Raw genomic sequence first — 20,266 nt, 5'->3', positions numbered from 1 at the left:
GTAGTCAGTGCATAAATAATGGTGCCTTTAGTTGTTTCTTCCGTTATGCATGTGAGAAATCAGTGGATCCTTTTTTCTTTAGGCTGGCAAAAGCACTTACTTCAGAGTATTGAATCGACAAAAGTTTGTTGCTAGTAAAACAATTGGGGTTCTTGGAGAGGTAAATTGGACTTACAGTAAATTACAGAGTAAAATTAATACTCCGTGGAATATTTGTGAGGTTTTGGTTTAGTGATTAAGGCCCTGTTCTCTTACGTTGAAATTTAATTCAGTTCAGCTGAGCTCAGTTCAGCGCAGTTCAGTTCAGCTCCTAATTTCCTTTTCTTATAAAATATTCATTTCAGTTCAGCTCAGCTGAGTTCAGTTCAATTCAGCTGAGTTCAGTCAATGAACCTAAGACGGAAGATTTGGTGTTAATTATATGTGACAGATCTCGTGTATAATCCACCTCATTATTATTTGTAATTTGAATTGTCCTTGTGGTTCATCTAGACTTTTTAAAAAGAATCACTCTGTGAAGAAAAAGCCTAGCCGATTTGTGGACCTTATCTCACCACAACTTCACACATAGTTCATGACTTCATATCACAGTCCCACCATAGTTGCTAGAGGGTCGTGTACTCGTGTTTAGAATTAGCCTCCAATTATAATACGAATTCTAATCAGTTCTATTCGGTGTATAGCATAGGGGGGCAAAAAAAAAAAAGAGTTGTGTTAGTTGGTATGACCGTATGAGACGTGTTATATTTGACTAGGCATTTTTGAAGAGTGTGTTCATGCAAATTAAATTGAAACAAAAGTTTTTCCGTGTCATTTTAAATTTCGTTACATCATTCTCATGTCAGTTTTTAACCGAAGGTATAAACAATAAAGCCTTAACTACGAAGTAGTACTCGTACTAGTTAGTTACAAATAATCGAATCGCTGGCATGATACGTGAATAACAATGCAGCCCCAAACACGCAAAGTTTATGTGGCCAGCAAGCAGCAGCATGTATCAGTATGTCTGTATATTCTCTCTTGCTTAATGTTTGTTTGCTGTCGGTGTGTTTTGTTTAATACAAGTAACTAACTAACATAGCAACAGTTCAAGTAGACGCACATGCAGTGATGCACTCTAGGGCGCTGGCGTCTGGCGTGAGTGAGTTGTTGGTTGTATCTATCGACTTTGTTTGAAAGTTACACAACCAACATAAATGCTGGCGTTGTTTGGAGTTGCCTTTTATTTCACCATGTTGGCGTTTTCTACATCACATGTTCCTCCCAAAACTCCCTGTCTTTCCTCTTGTCTATTCTTGCCAAAGTACATACATCTCTCATTATCTGTAGTTTTTTGTATTCCCTAAGTTGCTTTATAGTAGCAAGTAGCAACACACCTTCTTGACACGTTATTTGTGGAAGAGATTAGAGAAGGTAAACGGACGAAGGGTGCACCCGATTTTTATATATGAAAATAAAAGGTAAATTCATCAATAATTTACCGAAACATATATTTTTAAACAAGTGAAATAACTTAAATTTTAATTTATACTTATATAAAAGACGTTAATGTTTTTTATGCAATAGACTTTAATTTATTTAACAAAATGAAAGAAATTTAGGGACTTAAATTCTTAAGTTATTACCTGTATAATATTCATAGTATATCCATAGACCCTTCATTCCTAATTTATTAACACGATTCAAACGGTACAACATGTCATGAAAATTAAATTATTTATTTTACTACTGATAATTAGTAATCAATTTTTTTTTTTTTATAATTATTTTTTTTAATATAGTTAGTAAGTAGTAGGTTTTTTTTTTTTTTTGTAATATATATTTATATCTGTATATTGTCTATTTATGTTTCTAAAGTTCCTTAGTATTCATTTTGGCAAAACAAAATAAATTAATTTTGACAACATTTGATGGTTTATTCAAAAGAAATAAATTAGCACGTGGGAACTATTAGCTATGCTATGCCTTGATGTAAAGGTTTCAAATAATGAACTTTTATACTTTTTTCACAAATATATGTGCACATTAGAGGCTGCATAAATACAAAGAGAGCCTATCCTCCAGGTTTGGAGGGAGTCTATAGATTTTTTTTTATTGATTAATTATTAATATTTTTTTTTTATTAAACTACTGGGAGTATTTGTTAATTGGATCGAACATATTAATAATCATCATACATTTCTTACAAATATAAAGTATATCATGTTTTGACATTATAAAGAAAGAAAAATTTGGTAAAAAAAAACAATATGAGTAGATGTTTTTCTAGAGAAAATACACAAGCAAATACACTAAGGGCCTGTTCACATTTACTGAACTATCCTGAACTGAACTGATTGGAGCTGAACTGAACTGAACTAAACTAAAATGAATATTTTATGGGGGAGAGAAATTAGGAGCTGAACTGAACTGAATTTATTGGAGTTGAACTGAACTGAACTAAACTGAAATGAATATTTTATGAGAGAGAGAAATTAGGAGCTGAACTGAACTAAATTGAACTGATTGGAGCTGAACTAAACTGAACTGAACTAAAATTAAGTAAATATGAACAGACCCTAAATCAGAAAGCTATTCTTCTTCTTCTATACTATCTCATTCATTTTTGGGCAAGAATTCAGAGTTCCAGTTGGATTTGTGAGTGCATAAAAACTTCTGCGTCGTGCTTATCCTGAAGGTTGCTCGCTTCACGTCTACTACATCGAGGTATCATGAAATCTCTTTTAGTTTAGTGGTTCATCAAGACACGGTAATTATCAATTTGATTTATACAAATTTGAGATTATAAATACTGTTTTTTTCTTATAATATACTTCCTCCGTTTCTTTTTAGTTGACACGTTTCTTTAGTCACGTTTGCCAATGCACAAATCAAAACGTTAATATCTTAAATTCCGATAAGTAAAAATTATAAAAAGTTGATATTTTGAAAATATATACCGTGACGAATCTAACAAGACCCCACATGACTATATTTTTCATTACATATAAATCACAAAACATGGTCAAAGAGGAGTGTGTGAATAGTGCTAAACTCAAAACGTGACAACTAATAAAAACCGGAGGTAGTACGAAGTAACACACAAGTGATGACTAATAAATAATAATCACTAGTTCTTTGTGTGATCTTTGCAAATGACTCAGTGTTACACTTCTTTTTAAAAAAAAATTATTTATTTATATATTTATTACATTTGGGCCAGCCATTATTAAAGAAAAGAAGAAAGCCCACTAAGCCACTAAAGCACATAATTTACAAGCCCAATTTACGTCCCATACAAGTATACAGGTTGACAATCAAAAGCGCTAAGAGACATCAGCAATGACAGCAACACTGCAACTGCATCTGCAACACAACAAAAATCGAACTAGTTCTAGTTTTTAAGTTTTTTCTTAGTTTTAGGGCCTGTTCTGATGAATTGAGCTAAATTAAACTGAATATTTTATAAAAGACATGGCTGTTTGTGACATTTTAGGGGGTCTAGGGGCAAACTAACGATTAGGGGCCCTATAATTTAGTGAGTTTACGCGATATACTAATAAGAAACTCAATTTCATAAAAACTATAATGAAAGTATTATTAATTTCAATGTTAATACGTGACAAAAACCATCACTTATTAAAGTCATATAGATAGGAGTATCTATACAAAAATAATGGTTAAATTTGAAAGAAGAATAGAATTAATGAAAAAAAAAGCCTTATAAATTGAAAACTCAGAACACGAAAGGCTTAAAAAACAAGCCTAACAAGTCTCGAACTCTCAAACAAAAAACTAAGGGTTCGTTTGGCATCGTTATGGTTTTCTATTTTTTGGTTTTTTGTTTTTTAAAAGTGTATTATATATGTCACATAATGAATCAAAAATTATATAGACTTATTGAGATCATGATAATTTTGAAAACTGACAACAGAAAAGTGGAAACACCTTTTTCTTATTTCCTGTTTTTGGTTTTTGGTTTTCAAAAAAACGGAAAACTGAAAACCAAAAATGAAAACCAAAAATGATGCCAAACAAGTGCTATAACCATTGAGATACCTTGTTTCATGTGTAGCATATACTAGGAGTTTATTTTTTATAAGATAAATTATTTTCAATGAAATTGGGCTTTTCATCTGGGGCCCTGGGCGACCGCCCTGACTGCCCTGGCCTAATGACGGCAGTGATGAGAGAAGGAAATGAAGAACTGAACTGGACTGATAATTTAAAGAGAACATGCCCTTAGCTTATAGTGTAGCCTCTAATAATCTAGATTAGCTTAGTTTATAATACATCTTCCATGTTTTGAAACCTGTTAACTTTCTCTAATTGTGTAGCAACGATGATGGAGATTATTTTATTTTCTTCTATCATTATGTCTAATTATTGTCCAACTTGAATATCTATTCTTATAATTATGTTTGTGTATGTTGTTTGAGTTGAATGTACAATATCACTATCTAGTTCATTTCTTTCTACCCCTTCTTTTAAAACTGCTCACAAGTAAATCTTATTAAAAATTACTCAAATACTCAAAGTTAGCGAGTCTTTATCGTTATACAAAGTAACTTTAGGGGCGTACACATCAAGCACTAGGGGTCAATTATTTGTTGACAAGTTTTTGCCCCAACACCGTCCCTCTCACATGTCACACCAATTAAGAGTTGCATAATCTCATACATAAATTTTGAAAACTATGAATTAGACGAAAAATTAAACTCGTAACTCATTATACTAAAACCTTTTACAACCTAAATCTATATAATCAAAATCGTTTATAATTTGTAACAGTCAATCCAAGTTATTTACGAACTGAGTACACCAGAATAAGTAACTCGTTTCAACCAGTTATATATGTCTAAATCGTTACAACGTGTGATCCATTTAACTCGTGTTGTTTACAATCTAAGACCGTTTTAACTTGAGTAAAACTCGAATAAACATATCTTTTATCTTTGCATTCCATTAAAAACCAAGAAACTTACAATTTATAATTGAGATGTTTGCAAACACTAATGAGTTGAACATGATGAATGAGATTTGATCAAGCTTCCTCGTGAGTTGTTCGCAAATGTATTGATTTATTTGCATCTCTACCACTATCAGATTACCAATGCCATTAAAATATCGATCTAGTTATGAACCTATCTAGTTTGAATTTGAGCCAACTTTAATTTAGTTTAAGCTTTTTCTAATTTGACTCGTTTGAATCAAAATTGAATATGACCTGCTGCGGTACATCCTAATTTGATTAGAGCCTGAACCAATACAAATCGTAACACACCCAACGTGTTTCAACTAAAACTGGACATGCCCTTCTTAATTATGACCCAATTTAATTTGAAAATCGGATAAGTAAAACAAACCCACTAATTTTCCGGCAAATACAAGTTTATCTGCCAAATAAACGAATTTTTGTTAATCTGGTGGCAATTCTGTAAATATGTCGAAAAATCATGGTAATTTATTCAGTACTTTTGGTGAGCTGTCCAATCACTGTTTGCAACTTGCATTTACTGTTTGGTAAAGAAATTACATATGTACCCCTCAACTAGTACATGAAAAGACCCATGTACCCCTCCACTGGTATTTGAAAAGACGATTATACACCAAGATAAACAAATTTTGTTTATCTGGAGAATTAACCGGACACAACAACTAATTTTCAAAACTGACTCAAACCAATTATCTGCAAAATAAATCTATTTCCACTCGACCCGCCTTCTATCGAACGCCATTCAACCCGAACCGAAATCGATCACACAGTAACACCCTATTTCTAAATACAATGACACAAAGTACCTTTAAGGGCTTTAACCCTTTATCTTTAGGAGAAAGTACCTTTTATCTTTAAAGGAAAGTACCCTCTCAAGTCTTAACACAGAAGTCACAGAATACCATTTCAACTGTGAAGTGAATCCAAATCACACATAAGACACATTCATTGCCTAATATGGTACTTTAACCTTTAACTTGAGAACTTTTGTTGATAAACTAAAGCATCACTTTTTCTGTGACAGAATCAATTCCTCCAGATTTCTCTACAACATACTCAGAGAAAACCTGAAAGATTTCATCTTTAACGTCAACAATCCAAAACCCCATTTTCCCAGAAATCTTAGGAAATAATCAGAATTACCCATCATTGTTGATGTTATGAGCAGCTGAATTTGAAGAGAAAAAGAATCATCAAATTCATAACAATGGCGTCTGATTCAATTGTTGAGAGTAATGGAGAAAAGAAATTGAGGTTAATTGCGAAATGTGTGGTGGGAGGTGTGGCATTAGGGTTATCAATTTGGGGAATTCATGCTAGTGGATTATCGGAAACCCTAGAATTATTGGTTCGGAAGAAGAAGAAGCCAATTCGTGTTTATATGGATGGGTGTTTTGATATGATGCATTATGGCCATTGTAATGCTCTTCGTCAAGCTCGTAATCTTGGAGATCAATTAGTTGTTGGTGTTGTTAGTGATGCTGAGATTACTGCTAATAAGGGTCCTCCTGTTACTCCTCTTCATGAAAGGTGTCTTTTTTTATCTGATTTTATGTGAATTTCTTGTGTTTTTTGTGCTGATTTTTTTGAATCATGTTAAATTTTGTGAAATGGGTTATTTTGTTTTGTGCTGATTTATGCCTGTCAATGTTGTGTTTACTTAAATGAGCTTATTGGGACTTGAATTTCATGTAATTGTATTAAAAACCTGAATTAGGTTGTTGCGCGACGAGCTAGCCAGCTAGTATTCTGGTTTGTTCTGCTGAGGCAAAGGCGGTCGTAGATGATTGATTGTTGTAGTTTTGATGTGTTGTTACATTGTCAATTGTGGAAATCTAGATGATTATTCGCAAAGTTGAGTATGTATGTGTTAGCATGTTTGAGAAGTTACATTTTCCAAATGAGAACTGAAGTAGAGATCACCATTTTGTTTATAGAGATCTTCATGTTGTTTATCTTTGATTGTGAGATTCTCATTTCTCATGGATTTTGGATATGATGTTCTTAGGTTGACTATGGGGTATTACAATTGCTAGAGATGTTTAAGTTCGATCGGAAAATAAAAACTTCTATATAAGGTTGTGAGGTTTCTTTTACGGGATGTCATTAAATTGTTATCGTTAATATGAAGAGAGCATGTGAAGTATTTACATGGAAGATATTTCCTTTGACTTAGTGTCTTAGGTAATAATAAGAGCATTCACTTAAGATTGATATTTCAATTATTTTACGACTTAAAGCTTGCAAATATTGTTGATAATCTGGATGAAGTTATTGTTGCTTGTTAAAGTCTAATATACTGAAATGTTTAAGGGATATTGTCAACTGTTGCATAGTTATACTGTTTGAGATTGTGATCACAATAGCTCTTTAACATCAAAATTTTTTGGCAGGATGATCATGGTCCAAGCTGTAAAATGGGTGGATGAGGTCATTCCTGATGCTCCTTATGCAATTACTGAAGATTTTATGAAGAAGCTTTTTGATGAATATGATATTGACTACATTATTCATGGGGATGACCCCTGTCTACTTCCTGATGGATCTGATGCTTACGCTCTAGCCAAAAGAGCTGGCCGTTTTAAGCAGATCAAACGTACCGAAGGAGTGTCCAGTACAGACATTGTTGGTAGTAACTCTATTCTAATATTTGATTTATTTGCCCTGCATGTTGCTTAATCTAATGTAAAATGGTATTTTTCTAGCTATTTGGCATTTGGTTCAGTGACAATGTTCATCTACTGCACCTTTGCTAAACAAGTTATTTGTTAAGTAGCTTCAGACTCATGCATGTGGTTTACATTTAGTACTGTTAGTAACTCATGTGTTTTTTCTGATACATTTAGTGTCCCTGTGCAGGACGTATGCTTCTTTGTGTTAGAGAAAGGTCTTCTAATGAAAAATCCAATCACTCTTCCCTTCAGAGACAGTTCAGCCATGGCCATAGCCAAAAGTTTGATGACCATACTGGAACTCGTATATCGCACTTTCTTCCAACATCTCGCAGAATTGTTCAGTTTTCAAATGGAAAGGTACCTACATCCCCTGTAAACAACCAGAGTTTTGACTTTCAAATGGGATTTTTCCTTTTTTTTTTTTTTTTTTTTTTTTTTTTCAATCTTTCACATACAAAGTTGTTACATTCGTAAATTTGAATCCTCAAATTTCATTAAATTAGGATATTTCTGTAAGAGTTGGAAACATGATTAGATTGCATAAGTCATATTGCTATCTTTAGAAATGATAAATCATCATCATACACAACTATACATTGACTATTAGGTGATACAAAGTACGTAGTATTAGATATGTTAAGACCACTCGAAACATGAATCAACTCAGGATATCTTGAGTCAGTGTGGTCTAGAAACAGTTTCATTATATTCTAAGCGTGTCTTGAAGGTATCATACTGGATATAAACTCTAAAAAACGTGGCTACACATTCCAGTCTCACAAAGTCTGTCTTAGAATAATTGCAAACACATAACAAATCAGTGTAAGAAATGGAAAACCCATTACCCCTTGAGTACTTGAAGCAAGAACCTTGTTATTTTGTTTTGCTGTATATCCTGGTGTGTGAAATGGGTTTGGAAAGCACTATTCAATTGTGTTTTGTCATGGGTTCTCACTCCTAGTATTTTGGGTTTTAGTCTATGAATTATTTTTCTTATGTACGCATAACTTATATAACAACATATAACTTCTGTCAGAAAAAGATAGGTGGGAGCTAGTCACTTTGCAGTTATGCTTAGTTATCCTAGTTTCATAGTGAAATTGATAGGTTTATACTTATAAAGTAAAAAATTTAAACACCTCACATCCTATTTTGGATATATTTTATTGTTCTTGTTGCTCTCTTCTGCTGTAAAAAAAAGGATACTAACTTTGAATAAAGCAAAAGTACTAATACTTACCCTTCCTATGCAATTAGACTTTTGGAGATTTAAGTCCACCTGGCATTGGAAACTTCTACTCCCTCCCCTTCCAACTCCAGGTTATGATAAGAACAGGAGAGAGTAAATCTGAGTGGCAGAATTGCGATTGTTGATGCTACCATGGCCAGTCTTTATCATCACTTAAAAAAGAAAACTGACATGATGACACCGTATCCTGAAATTGTATGACAGAAATCAGATCCTTTTTTAAAGCCTCATCACTTTCAATTAAGACATTTAGTGTTTAATAGTCAGTAATCAGACGGCTCAGACCTTAGTTCTATTAGATTTAGACACTAGGAAATGGCTTAGGTCTATGCCAGTTTGATCATTCCATATTGTGCACCATGGCCATTAGAAATATGAAAGAATTTTTTTACAATCAGGCAAACATATATGAAAATCTATGGGGTTAGGGAGAAGGGGGTGAGTTCACTGGGGTGAGGTGGGGAGTGAGCTAGCTAGGTAATATTGAGCAAAAGAAGCAGAGCAGATTCTTTAAAAGTTTTGGTACTTTTTTTTTTTTTTTTTATCTCCCCTATGGCACTTTGAAATTCGAGCATTGGAGGTAACAAATTGATGAATTGCTTTGCTGTCCTGTTGATGAAGACTTTCAGATTATAAGTGAGAGAGCGCAGAGGTAGGAATGTAGGATTGAAAGGATAGAACTAATGTGGAGAGGAAGTAATATTGAGCAAGAGAACATAGCATATTTTTGAAGATTTTTCTTTGATCTCCCTAATGGCCCTATGAAATTGGAGTATTGGCGCTAGGAAATTGATTATTTGCTTTGTTGTCCTGGTAATGAAGCCTTTTATATTATAAGTGAGAGAGAACAGAGGGAGATAGAAAGGATATAACAAATGAAAGGACCTAAATTTAATATGCTAAATTTATCCAAAAATTTGTATAAAGATATTTCTAATGCTATTATGGGAAAATCAGATAATTCATCTTAAAGTGAGAGTAACAATCAAATTATTTGCTATTGTTGCACTAATGCTATCACCAGTTCACCATTGTGTTGTGTCCAACTTGCAGACTAGTAATAAAAACCGCTATCACAATCTTATTTATTCAAATTAAATCTATACAGTATCAAAAATTAGAGTGTGAGGTGTGAGCATTTCCACAAGATATAGAAATATATAGGACCAGTCATTTGAGGGAATTATAATTCAGTATGTGGTGATTAATTATCCACCGATTCTACACCTCCTCTATTTAGTCCCAAGCATCATCTGCCTTGTCCGGATTGACGATTCTCACAATGGGCTTCAGTTTTTTTTATTTTAATTTTTGATGGCAAGCAGCTAAATACCAATACTCTAGTAGAGAAATCTATAGGGGCTAAGACGAGCCAGAGTTCGAGCCACTTCATTAGCTTCCCTGATTACATGTTGGAAATGAAATTTTAACGTATTTACAAGGTATTTCACAGAAATGAGGATAATATGATGGGTGTCTCATTTGGTCACACATTTATGGATAAGATTGGAAATGAAGCTACTTAAGTAAAGTGGTCACAGCAGTATAGCGAAAGAGAAAATACACCTAAAATGGTTTGGAAATAGTGGTGGTAAATCCTTCAGTGCATTGGCCAGAAGATCTAAGCCTCTAAGGGGATTCAGGGTTTAATGTGAAGTGAGAAACAGGGGGCGATAGCGTGGGTGATGGTGTGAGGATAACCTTTTAGTTTTTGATTGTTAATGTCACATGCCTATGGCATTGTATCTTATGCCAAAAATTTGGTATAAGCAGTTTCGTCATTGTATCTTGCACAGGTATCCTTGAATTTGTGTGCAGATTTGCTTAGAATTTTGAAATCTTAAATCTGGAAAGAGATTAAAAGACTGAAGCCTTTTTTGCACTTCTTGCAAACTAGGTATATACCTATATAATTAGAGTGCATGAATTCAACTGACAGTGTAAATTCAATTGTATGCTCTGCTTGATTCATGCATGCATTGTGCACTCCTTATGATACTTGTTATATTAATTCTCCTTCTATTTACAGGGCCCCAAACCAGATTCACGTATCGTTTATATTGATGGCGCTTTTGATCTTTTCCATGCAGGGCATGTGGAGGTATGCTGGTGTTCTCTTTCTTAATGCTTTATAGCTTATTTTTTCCTGTTTTTCCGTCTCTGCACCTTCTTATGCCCACATGCTGTCATTTCTCCTCCCCTCCCCTTCTGTAAGAGAGACTTTTTAAGTGGCCTAGCCTTTATCTACTGTATGTTAAGGTGCGTAGAGTTTTCAAGCTTCTATGTTCAACTGAATTTGTTTATTGTATCTTATGACATATAACTTATGAGACTCATATGTGCTATTGGATTTGGCTATCTTACCTTATGAAGCCTCCGCAAATTTAGTTCAATTTAGCAAGTTTAGTTCCACATCTGATACAGATAACTCATAACTGAACTGATCTGATCCCAAAAACAACATGTAAAGTTGAATAGAGCCGGAGCACATTGTTATTCTAGTTTGCATTGGTTAGTTTCTTGCTGTATACCTATGATATTTATATGCTGACTTCAATTGCGATGTTCTTTTGACTCATAGATATTACGGCTTGCTCGGGAACTAGGAGATTTCCTTCTTGTTGGAATCCATACTGACCAGACTGTCAGGTTATAATCTATGCCCTTCTTGTTTAATAATTCCAGGACGGGGTTTCACTTTAATATCGATTTCATTATTAGTATCTGTTGTTATATAGCATAGAATGTAATTGCCTTCATAAACAATGATGATCTCTTTGCCCTCAAATTTTAACCCTTTTTCCTTCTTTGCATGTCATATGACGTTGTTCACACCCGCAAGTACATTTATATCCTTTATTAATACTATTGACTTGAATGGAATAAATAAATGCTTGGGGAGAATTTATGTGTCTTGAGTTTTGTAATGATATGTTCCCTAAAACTTCAGATTTCCCTCAAAGAAACTAATTTTGGATGATGGAGTTAGTAGAAATTAATTTCTTCTTGTAGTCTTCCTTTAGGAATAATGTTAGCCTATTAAAAAGTTGAAGTTAATCTTTTCTCTCTTCTTAATCCCTTTAGTGGGGTCGGGTACCTAAACCAACATGAGGACTTCACATCCTAGTACTACTCTCAATCATTGTGGAACATGTCGAGCGATGTGACATAGTTTTACATTGGATGTCACTGCCTGCCGTAACCCTCCTCCTTTATTTAGGTTTGGGATTGCAGCGGGAAATCCATAGGCAGAGTTGAAGTTAATCTTTTGATTTGGTTTAATTTTATATTTTTATTTGATTGAATCTTATATTTCTTTTGAGATATTTGAAGTTAGAGTTCTGCTAGGAATTAGTACCCAAAACAGTAAGTAAGCAAGCTAATTAGATAGAAAAGGGTAGCTAAGGGGGATAATTTATATTATCAAACTGATTGTTCAACAATACAGTGCCTTCTCCAATAACAAACTTCTCAACAATATTCAACATGATGATTATTTTTCCTAATGAGGCCTATTTATAGAAAAATGCTCATAACAAACTCTAACTTATTCCCCAAGCTACTACTAATAGGCTATGACTAACATACCCTTCCCCTAATATTAATTCCTTGCAAGTTCAAACTTTTAGGGCCTTTTGTTAGGTTTTCTGTAGTTTGTCTTTATTTATTTGTGTACATTAATACATATATGTTGTCTGCCGTAGTGGCTCGTTCCACCTCCTATTCTACCCCCCAACATAATCCTCCTACCCATGTCTCCGTCCCTACACCTCTTTCACCTGCTTAGGTTAAGCGTGTGGAATGAGGGTGGTGTGGGTAAGCCCACCTGAACTTTATGAGTTTGATAGAAGTGTTTTTATCTATATCCCCCCCCCCCCCCCCCCTCCTCCTCTCTCTTTCTCTCTCTCTCAAGGTTCAAGAAACTGCAGCTATCAATTATTAGTTCTTGAATGTTCAACTGTAAAGCCTCGTAATCGAAAGTAATTTGAATGATTTGTTTTAATGTGTTAATTTATTGTATGTTACTTTGTACAGTGCTAAACGAGGAAGTCATCAACCAATCATGAATCTTCATGAAAGAAGCCTAAGTGTCTTGGCATGTCGCTATGTAGATGAGGTCATCATTGGTGCTCCTTGGGAAGTGTCTAAAGATACGGTTAGTTTTCTTTTCCATTTGGTAGCATGTGGTTTCTCTTTTCACTTGTTGATAGTGCCCCCTTTCATTAAACAAACTTAGTGAATTGACAGAGAAGAGCAATAGTCAAGAAAGTTTTGCTCTCGCCAATATTGATAATATTGTGCTCAATCTTTCTGTTTGCTCAGCTGTTTTGACATTTACACCAATATAATATCTCTTGGCTTCCCCCTTCCCCGCCTGGCTCCATTATGAATGACTCCATTCTCTCACATTCTGTTTATCCACTTGAATCCTTGGAAAAGAGGCAAACATGGAAATCTTTTGCTGAAATTGGTATTTTTTATTAGATTTGCTGAGCTGCTTATCTTTTTAGATAATCAATCAATCAATCAATCAATCAAAGCCTTAATCCCAAAAGTGGGGTCGGCTAACATGAACCAAATATGATTATTCCGTGTAGTCATCAACATAAATCTTTCTCCTCCATCCCTTACGATCCAAAACTTCATCCTCACGTAAATCCATGCACTTCATATCCTTCCTCACTCCTTCCAACCAAGTCATTTTTGGTCTCCCTCTTCCTCGTTTAATCCCTCCATGATCCCACTCTTCCACTCTTCGCACCGGTGCACCCACGGGTCTCCGTCTTACATGTCCAAACCAACGCAGACGATTTTCCCTTAATTTATCTGCAACGTCTGCCACACCTACTTTCTTGCGAATAACCTCATTTCTGATTTTATCTTTTTAGATAATATATATGTTTAAATATCATTATGATTTTATCATGAATTGAAGGTGTTACATCTTATATAGAACAGTAAAGAGAAATTGATTTTTGCAGGCTAGCAATAGAATGAGGGATAATTAGTCTAAATTAGCCTAAATGGTCGTACTGTCACTTGAAAACATGAAAATGGAGTGAATGGACATAGGATTTAATTCTACTGACACTCCCTTGGATATTTGATTATTGAGCATCTTGTTAAACTGCAAAGTAATGCTCCCTTTTCCTTTCTCCAAGGATTATGTAGAAGCCCTTATGGTTTTTTGTGCCTGTACTGTTTATCTATTGTTTATTTTGATTAATAAACAAATGGTTCAGTTCCTTATGACGATTCATGTTTGCTGACCCCAAATCATTTTGGAACTAAGGCTTTGTTGTTGTTGTAGAGAAATAATTGTTTTTGTTTTTGACATTATTCAAAGCATACTCTATCTTACTACATTGTTAGCAATTTTGTATAATTTACTTGTTTGTTACTGGTGCAGATTACAACTTTCAATATCTCATTGGTGGTCCATGGAACTGTAGCTGAGAGTGATGACTTCCAGCAGGTAAGTTATCCCTTTTTTTTTTTTTTTTTTTTTTTGGGGGTGGGGGGAGGTGGTCGGTACAGTGTTTTATCTGATCTCTGCTTGATACTAAAAAGCGTGAATTGTATTTTACAGGAAGAAGACAACCCTTATGCTGTCCCTATAAGTATGGGCATCTTCAAAGTTATAGAAAGTCCATTGGACATTACGACCACTACAATTATTAAAAGAATTGTTGCTAATCATGAAGCTTATCAGGTGTGCATTTCTCATTCCCATCAGCTGTTTCTTCCTTTTGTATTCATCTGAAAGTTGATGTAGGTTTATCTCTACTTGGACACCTTTATACATCCACCAAATTTTGCATTTGTGCGTCTTTTTTTTTATTTTTTATTTTATTTTATTTTTTTTTTTAGTAAAAAGAGAGTTTGGAGGGGGGGGGGGGGGGGGGTGGGGGGGGGGGGGGGTGCGGGGGGGATTTCTCTTTTGTTGGCTCAACTGATTTACTTTGTTGAGTTTCTGTCTGATCTATTGTTCCTCACATTCTTTGCAGAAACGGAATGAGAAGAAAGCAGCGAGTGAGCGGAAGTACTATGAAGAGAGGACTTTTGTGTCTGGTGACTAAATCTATTTAGAAATTATGGATAGGTAAGAATGTTTGCTTTTCTTTGCTTAATCTTTTAGTTGATTACCAGTTGGAATGGCTAGTGGGCATAGTGTATACTACGTATTATATTTATATCACATGGCTGACTAAAATTTTCCGACTAAAACTTCTGTAGGCTGCAACTTTGGTGTTTGTTCAGCATCATTTTTGGGTATTTTAATATCTTGCGAATGGGAAATAAGACAGATGGAAACTGCTGTAAAAGGAGAAAGGGCAATACAGAAAGCTCTTGGATTGCATTTTTGAGATTCTGCAGTTGCATAAAAAAAACAGTATAGGGAATAGAAAATGGTTTACTGCTTCTTTGATGATAGGCAAGATTATTAGATATAATCATATAAACATACTTGTGTAATCTTTTCAGTTTTGTGATTACCTTATTTATTTAATTAATTAATTATTTTGATCCCCTTTCTTATGCAATGGTCCAACCCTCCACAGGGAAAAAAAGTTATGAAGAGCCCTTGTATATGAATCTCATTATCAATTCACTTACTCCGCAAAGATCAAGCAAGAAACTCGTCAAAAGAAAAAAAAAAAAAAAAAAAAGATCAAGCGTTACTGTTGTAATAATGGAGTTTATTCTGTAATTTTTAATACTTTATTTTTGTTTCTAAGAGTTCTGATGCTCACAAGATTTATACTGCACTGCCACCGCTAACAAGCTTGTGCTAAATGGGAATGTAAATGTCCCAAGTCCATAGATTAAGATGCATAGGCCCCCTCAAGACCGTCTAAAGTTGATATTTTACCATGTATAACTTTAAATTGAAGCCTCAAGGAATCAAGGGGAATTGTTTTCAACTTCATGCTCTCATTCATGTACGTAATATGCAGCAACTTGCAATTTGAACAAAGCCTTTGCTGGATCATTAAACTCCACTGTTACCCTTCAATAAGAATCCATTCGCCGATCAAGTACCATATACAGATTGTTTAACTGACGAAAACCCCCATGATGAACTGATAATACATACACATCTGAAGACAATAACGGCCCAATTGAGGAGATAGATTGAGAAAGAGTGAAGATGGATCAGGAAAAAAAAAAAAAAACAAAAGTTATCTTTCTTTTCCCATCACAATTCTGAAAGCAGATCAAGGTCGTTAGTCATAGACTCATAGATAAGAATCCTTTAATATACCAACTAGTAGCCTTGTAAAACAAATTTTTATACATAAGTCCTTACCGGATATACTTAATAAACTAAACAGTAGATAAAAGTTCTCATTTCCACAACTAGAAGTCCCACAAAGAGAGACAAAAGAACACTTTTGAACCTAGTGTGACACTGAAATTACAGATAGACTACTGCGAGCCTAGTGCGACACTACAAATACCGATAGACAGCAAGCATGATTTTGTCAAACACATTACTTGCAAATAACCAGGTTATTAGCCAGCGCATGTCCTCTTCAGTCCATATTCATGCAGTCTACCTCATATTTTCCCTCCTCCTTTGATACCTAGTCCTATCATTATATCTTGGTCTGTCTTGATTTCTTTGTGGCACTGGTTCCACTCTCCTTTGCCTTTCTGGAGGTCTCTGGACAATTTCACCATTCACGAACAGCTCCGCTACAAAAAATAAAAAAGTTAGCATTTCAGTATAATGATTTCAAAACTAATCCTAGGATTTTTTGAAATCAAAAAGGGATGGGACCTTGCACCAATTCGTCCTTCAAGTATTGAGAATGTAAACAAAGCAACTAGCATAGTTCTCTACATTACTTGACACAACTAACCTATTAACTCAGTTAAAAACACATCTTCGCTTTCAGTTGATGATTGCAGTTGGCTACTAAGTAAAATAGGGTACCATGTTGCTACTGGATCGCCAAAATGCAGGAAATGGTTCAAATAGTAGTTTACAGGAAAAGACTAATACAGTACATTGTCTAAAACATAGTTGAGTGGTGTCTGGTTTGATAATTTGATTCGTCTCAATTCCCAAGTCTCTCAACATCTATTTCCAAACATCGATTTTTTTATTTTTATTTTTTGCTGTACATAATCAAAGATATTGTTTGTTTGAAGTTATGCATTGGCGGGTGCACCTAAACAAAATGTGTCAACTAATACGAGGAGGAAGTTTACAATAAGCACAATCACTGTGAATCCCAAGCTTAGGCAAATACATTTAGGCAAGGCTTTTCTCTTCACTATATTAACAAATTGACTTTCAAATCATTCTTGCAGGTTACAATTCTTATAGAGTCAAGGTTCCTCAACTCATGACTCTCTAGTAATCTAGTATGCCGTAAGACTAGAATATATATATGGAGAACATTACAATAATAGGAAAGAGGGCATAGTATCAATTAATAATCTATTAAATAATGCATCACTCCAACAAATGGATTCAAAACAATGTCCTTTAAATGAAATTCACTGTGACAGCTAATATTTCACAGATGTTGCATGAACAAACTGGAGTGGAGATGATAGGCATAAAATAATGGACAAAATAAGCATTTAACCATGAAAGGCAGCAACAATTTCTTGATCCCAGCAATTACGATAATTAATCTCATCTCTATCCATTTTTAATATCATCACACATTTAATTTATTTTGTCCACATAGGGCTGGAAGATGAGAAGATAAATACACTAGCTACTTACCTCCATAATCTTTGTACTCAGCATCCACATAAGAATCAGGAAGCACAAAGAGGACACCAGGCAAACCTACAACAAATTAAAGGTAACAATATTATAAAATATATATATATACAACAACCAAATGAGAAACCATTGCATAGTCAGTTAGTCACACACCTTCCATTTTGTTAGCAGTTTCTTCATCAACTTCACAACCAAAACCAAAGTACCTCTCGCATGATACATTATAAATTTTCTTCTTGGCTTCCTCTTCACTGAATCATCATCAGAAAATAAAATAACGTTACTTGAACAAAAGATAACCATCATATTCATGAACACAGCTATATTGGACTTGCAAACTCTTTTTCCCTTTAAACCCTGATAACCTTCTTAAAGGCCAACATAAACATGCTTTACTATTCTATTCTATTCAAATACATACACAAAATTTATGAAGAAAAAAAAAAAAACACAAAATAGGCAACAAAAAGTTAAATGAGTTTGCACAATATGAAATGCCAGCCGAAACAGTAACAAGGCCTTGATCACATTCATAATTTACACAACAAGAACCTGAGATGAAATTGAAGGAACCACATACTGACATACATAGTACGGCTTAATGTTGTTGGCACCGGTTTTTGTAGTTGTTTTGAGGTCGAAGGTGTTGATTTGAATACAGAATATATGCCTTGACCCTCTACGGCTCTACAACTTTTCATGAATAGATGTTTTGGAAAATAAGGTGATACCAGGGTATTGTATTTCAAATTGGTACGAGTACCATTTAATCTTTCAAATTCAAATCAGGTTAAAGCATGCAAAAATTATTGAAACAAAAGAAAAAGACAACTTGTTATGCTTAATATCTTACAATTTACATGATGAACAAGAAATTTTCAAATTTTACAATTGAACATCAATGTCATTTCTTCCAATTTGCAACAATCAATATTATTAATCAAAATTCTTCCACCCAAAAAATTCAGCATAATAATTAAAAAAAAATACGCAACCTCACATATCAAAATTTTCACCAGACTAAATTATAAACAAGTAATCAACAAAGCTAATAAATTACTGTAACAAAGCTAATAAATTGATGAAATTATAATAGCAACAAAGACAGTGAAAATCCTAAATCATGTACAAAAATGAACATATACTGTGTATCCATTTAGGAATAACAAAATCACGCGTCAATCGGTGTAATTATATCGATAACACTTATAGACCTAAAAGAAACAAAACCCAGAAAAAGAAGAGTGATAAAATTTACCTTCCAAGAACTTTAGCTAGGGTTTGAACATAACAATCAATCATCTGCTGCTTATTAGCCCCTTCACCACCAGGCTTATCCATAACAATCAACCAATGCTCATAATCACACCCAGGAAACAACGGCGCAATCTCCGTCGGAGGGCGGTCGCTAAAATTGGACCCACCGGAGTTGTTGTTGAGCGGGGAGTAGGGTCCAGACCGGTTGACCCGGCACCGGATGGAGTTGAACCGAGTTGCGGAGATGACTCGGACTGAGTTGGAGATGAAGATGGAAGGACGAGTTGGGCGAAAGGCGGAGATGGGTGGAGGGTGGGTGATGGTGGTGGAGGAGAGAGAAGTGAGGAGGCGTTTGAAGGAGGTGAGTGTGGTGGTTGTGGTGGGTCGGAGGGAGGTGAAGGAGCGGGTTATGGTGGACGCCATTGTTGTGGAGGAGAGAGAAAATGGAGGAATGAGAAATGAGAGTGAGTGAGTGAGGGTTTTAGCTAGGTTGGGAGGTTTGGAAGATACGAGGATAGTTTTACCCGTTTTTGAGGAGTGGTCTAGACCTGGTTTATGGGCCGGGTTTGGTTGGATTGTTTTGGGTCGGGTTATCGGTGTTGATAAATGATTAATGAGAGGTGTCAGTTCGGATCAATGGACCGGGGTTTCACTAGGTCTAGTTTAAGGACTTGTTTTCTTCAGCTTATTTTCAGTTCAGTTCACTTCAATCCAGTTCCTAATTTCCTTTAGTTTAGCTCAGTTCTTAATTTTGTTGCAATTCAATTTAGTCTAGTTCCTAATTTCCTTTAGATCGGGTTTTTTGTTAGGATTATAGATGCATCGGTGTTGAATTGTTGAAATTTAAGCCTCATCTGTATCTATTTAAGTGCATTACTTTGATCAACGCGCATGTTAATGCATAATCTTAGCCATTAGTATTTTTAGTTTTGTACTATTTTAAGTGTTTAATTTACAAAATTTAATACTCTATTATGAAAATATACATTGTAATTGATTAATAACTAATTCAGTGACATTTATGTTTATATATACAAGTATTAATAACAATCAAGTTAAAGTTAGTATGTGAATAATGTAAAAGTTAAAATGATACACTTATTCATATACAAAGAGACTAATGTGTATGAGATTTTAGGGTGGAAGGATGTGAATCATTTGATTTTAGGCTTAAATGCAAAAATTGCAGTCCATGATTTTATACATTGCAATTAGAAAATAACTACTAATAAAGATGTTAGGATCAATTTTTATAATTACAGCATTGTAAATGAGAATATATAAGGTAAGACCAACGAAGTGTTGACTCACTTTATAAGTTTCTTATCTCAGATCTAGAGGTATGGGGTTTGAATCCTATC

The 20,266-nt window shown here is 34.5% G+C and overlaps 2 protein-coding genes across 2 annotated transcripts; one reads left to right on the top strand and one right to left on the bottom strand.

The window, feature by feature from the left end:
* Window positions 1-5,942: 5,942 nt before the first annotated feature.
* On the top strand, window positions 5,943-15,445 carry LOC145617552 (ethanolamine-phosphate cytidylyltransferase-like). Its single transcript, XM_081672263.1, has 10 exons — window positions 5,943-6,505; window positions 7,369-7,604; window positions 7,835-8,007; window positions 10,929-11,000; window positions 11,481-11,548; window positions 12,935-13,055; window positions 14,310-14,375; window positions 14,490-14,612; window positions 14,908-15,002; window positions 15,137-15,445. The coding sequence occupies exons 1-9, from the start codon at window positions 6,183-6,185 to the stop codon at window positions 14,977-14,979; spliced, it is 1,254 nt and encodes a 417-aa protein (XP_081528389.1). The 5' UTR covers window positions 5,943-6,182; the 3' UTR covers window positions 14,980-15,002; window positions 15,137-15,445.
* Window positions 15,446-16,140: 695 nt separating this feature from the next.
* Window positions 16,141-19,400, bottom strand: LOC145616519 (multiple organellar RNA editing factor 2, chloroplastic-like). Its single transcript, XM_081671257.1, has 4 exons — window positions 18,907-19,400; window positions 17,802-17,899; window positions 17,646-17,711; window positions 16,141-16,600 (listed from the first exon to the last, which is right to left on the bottom strand). Exons 1-4 carry the CDS (start codon window positions 19,326-19,328, stop codon window positions 16,458-16,460), a joined length of 729 nt encoding a protein of 242 aa, XP_081527383.1. The 5' UTR covers window positions 19,329-19,400; the 3' UTR covers window positions 16,141-16,457.
* Window positions 19,401-20,266: the final 866 nt, after the last annotated feature.

This window comes from Chenopodium album, chromosome 26, assembly GCF_948465745.1.
Source record: "Chenopodium album chromosome 26, dcCheAlbu1.1, whole genome shotgun sequence".
Taxonomy (NCBI): domain Eukaryota; kingdom Viridiplantae; phylum Streptophyta; class Magnoliopsida; order Caryophyllales; family Amaranthaceae; genus Chenopodium; species Chenopodium album.
Note: the sequence above shows the minus strand (reverse complement) of the source record. Positions and strands in the feature narration are given on the sequence as shown.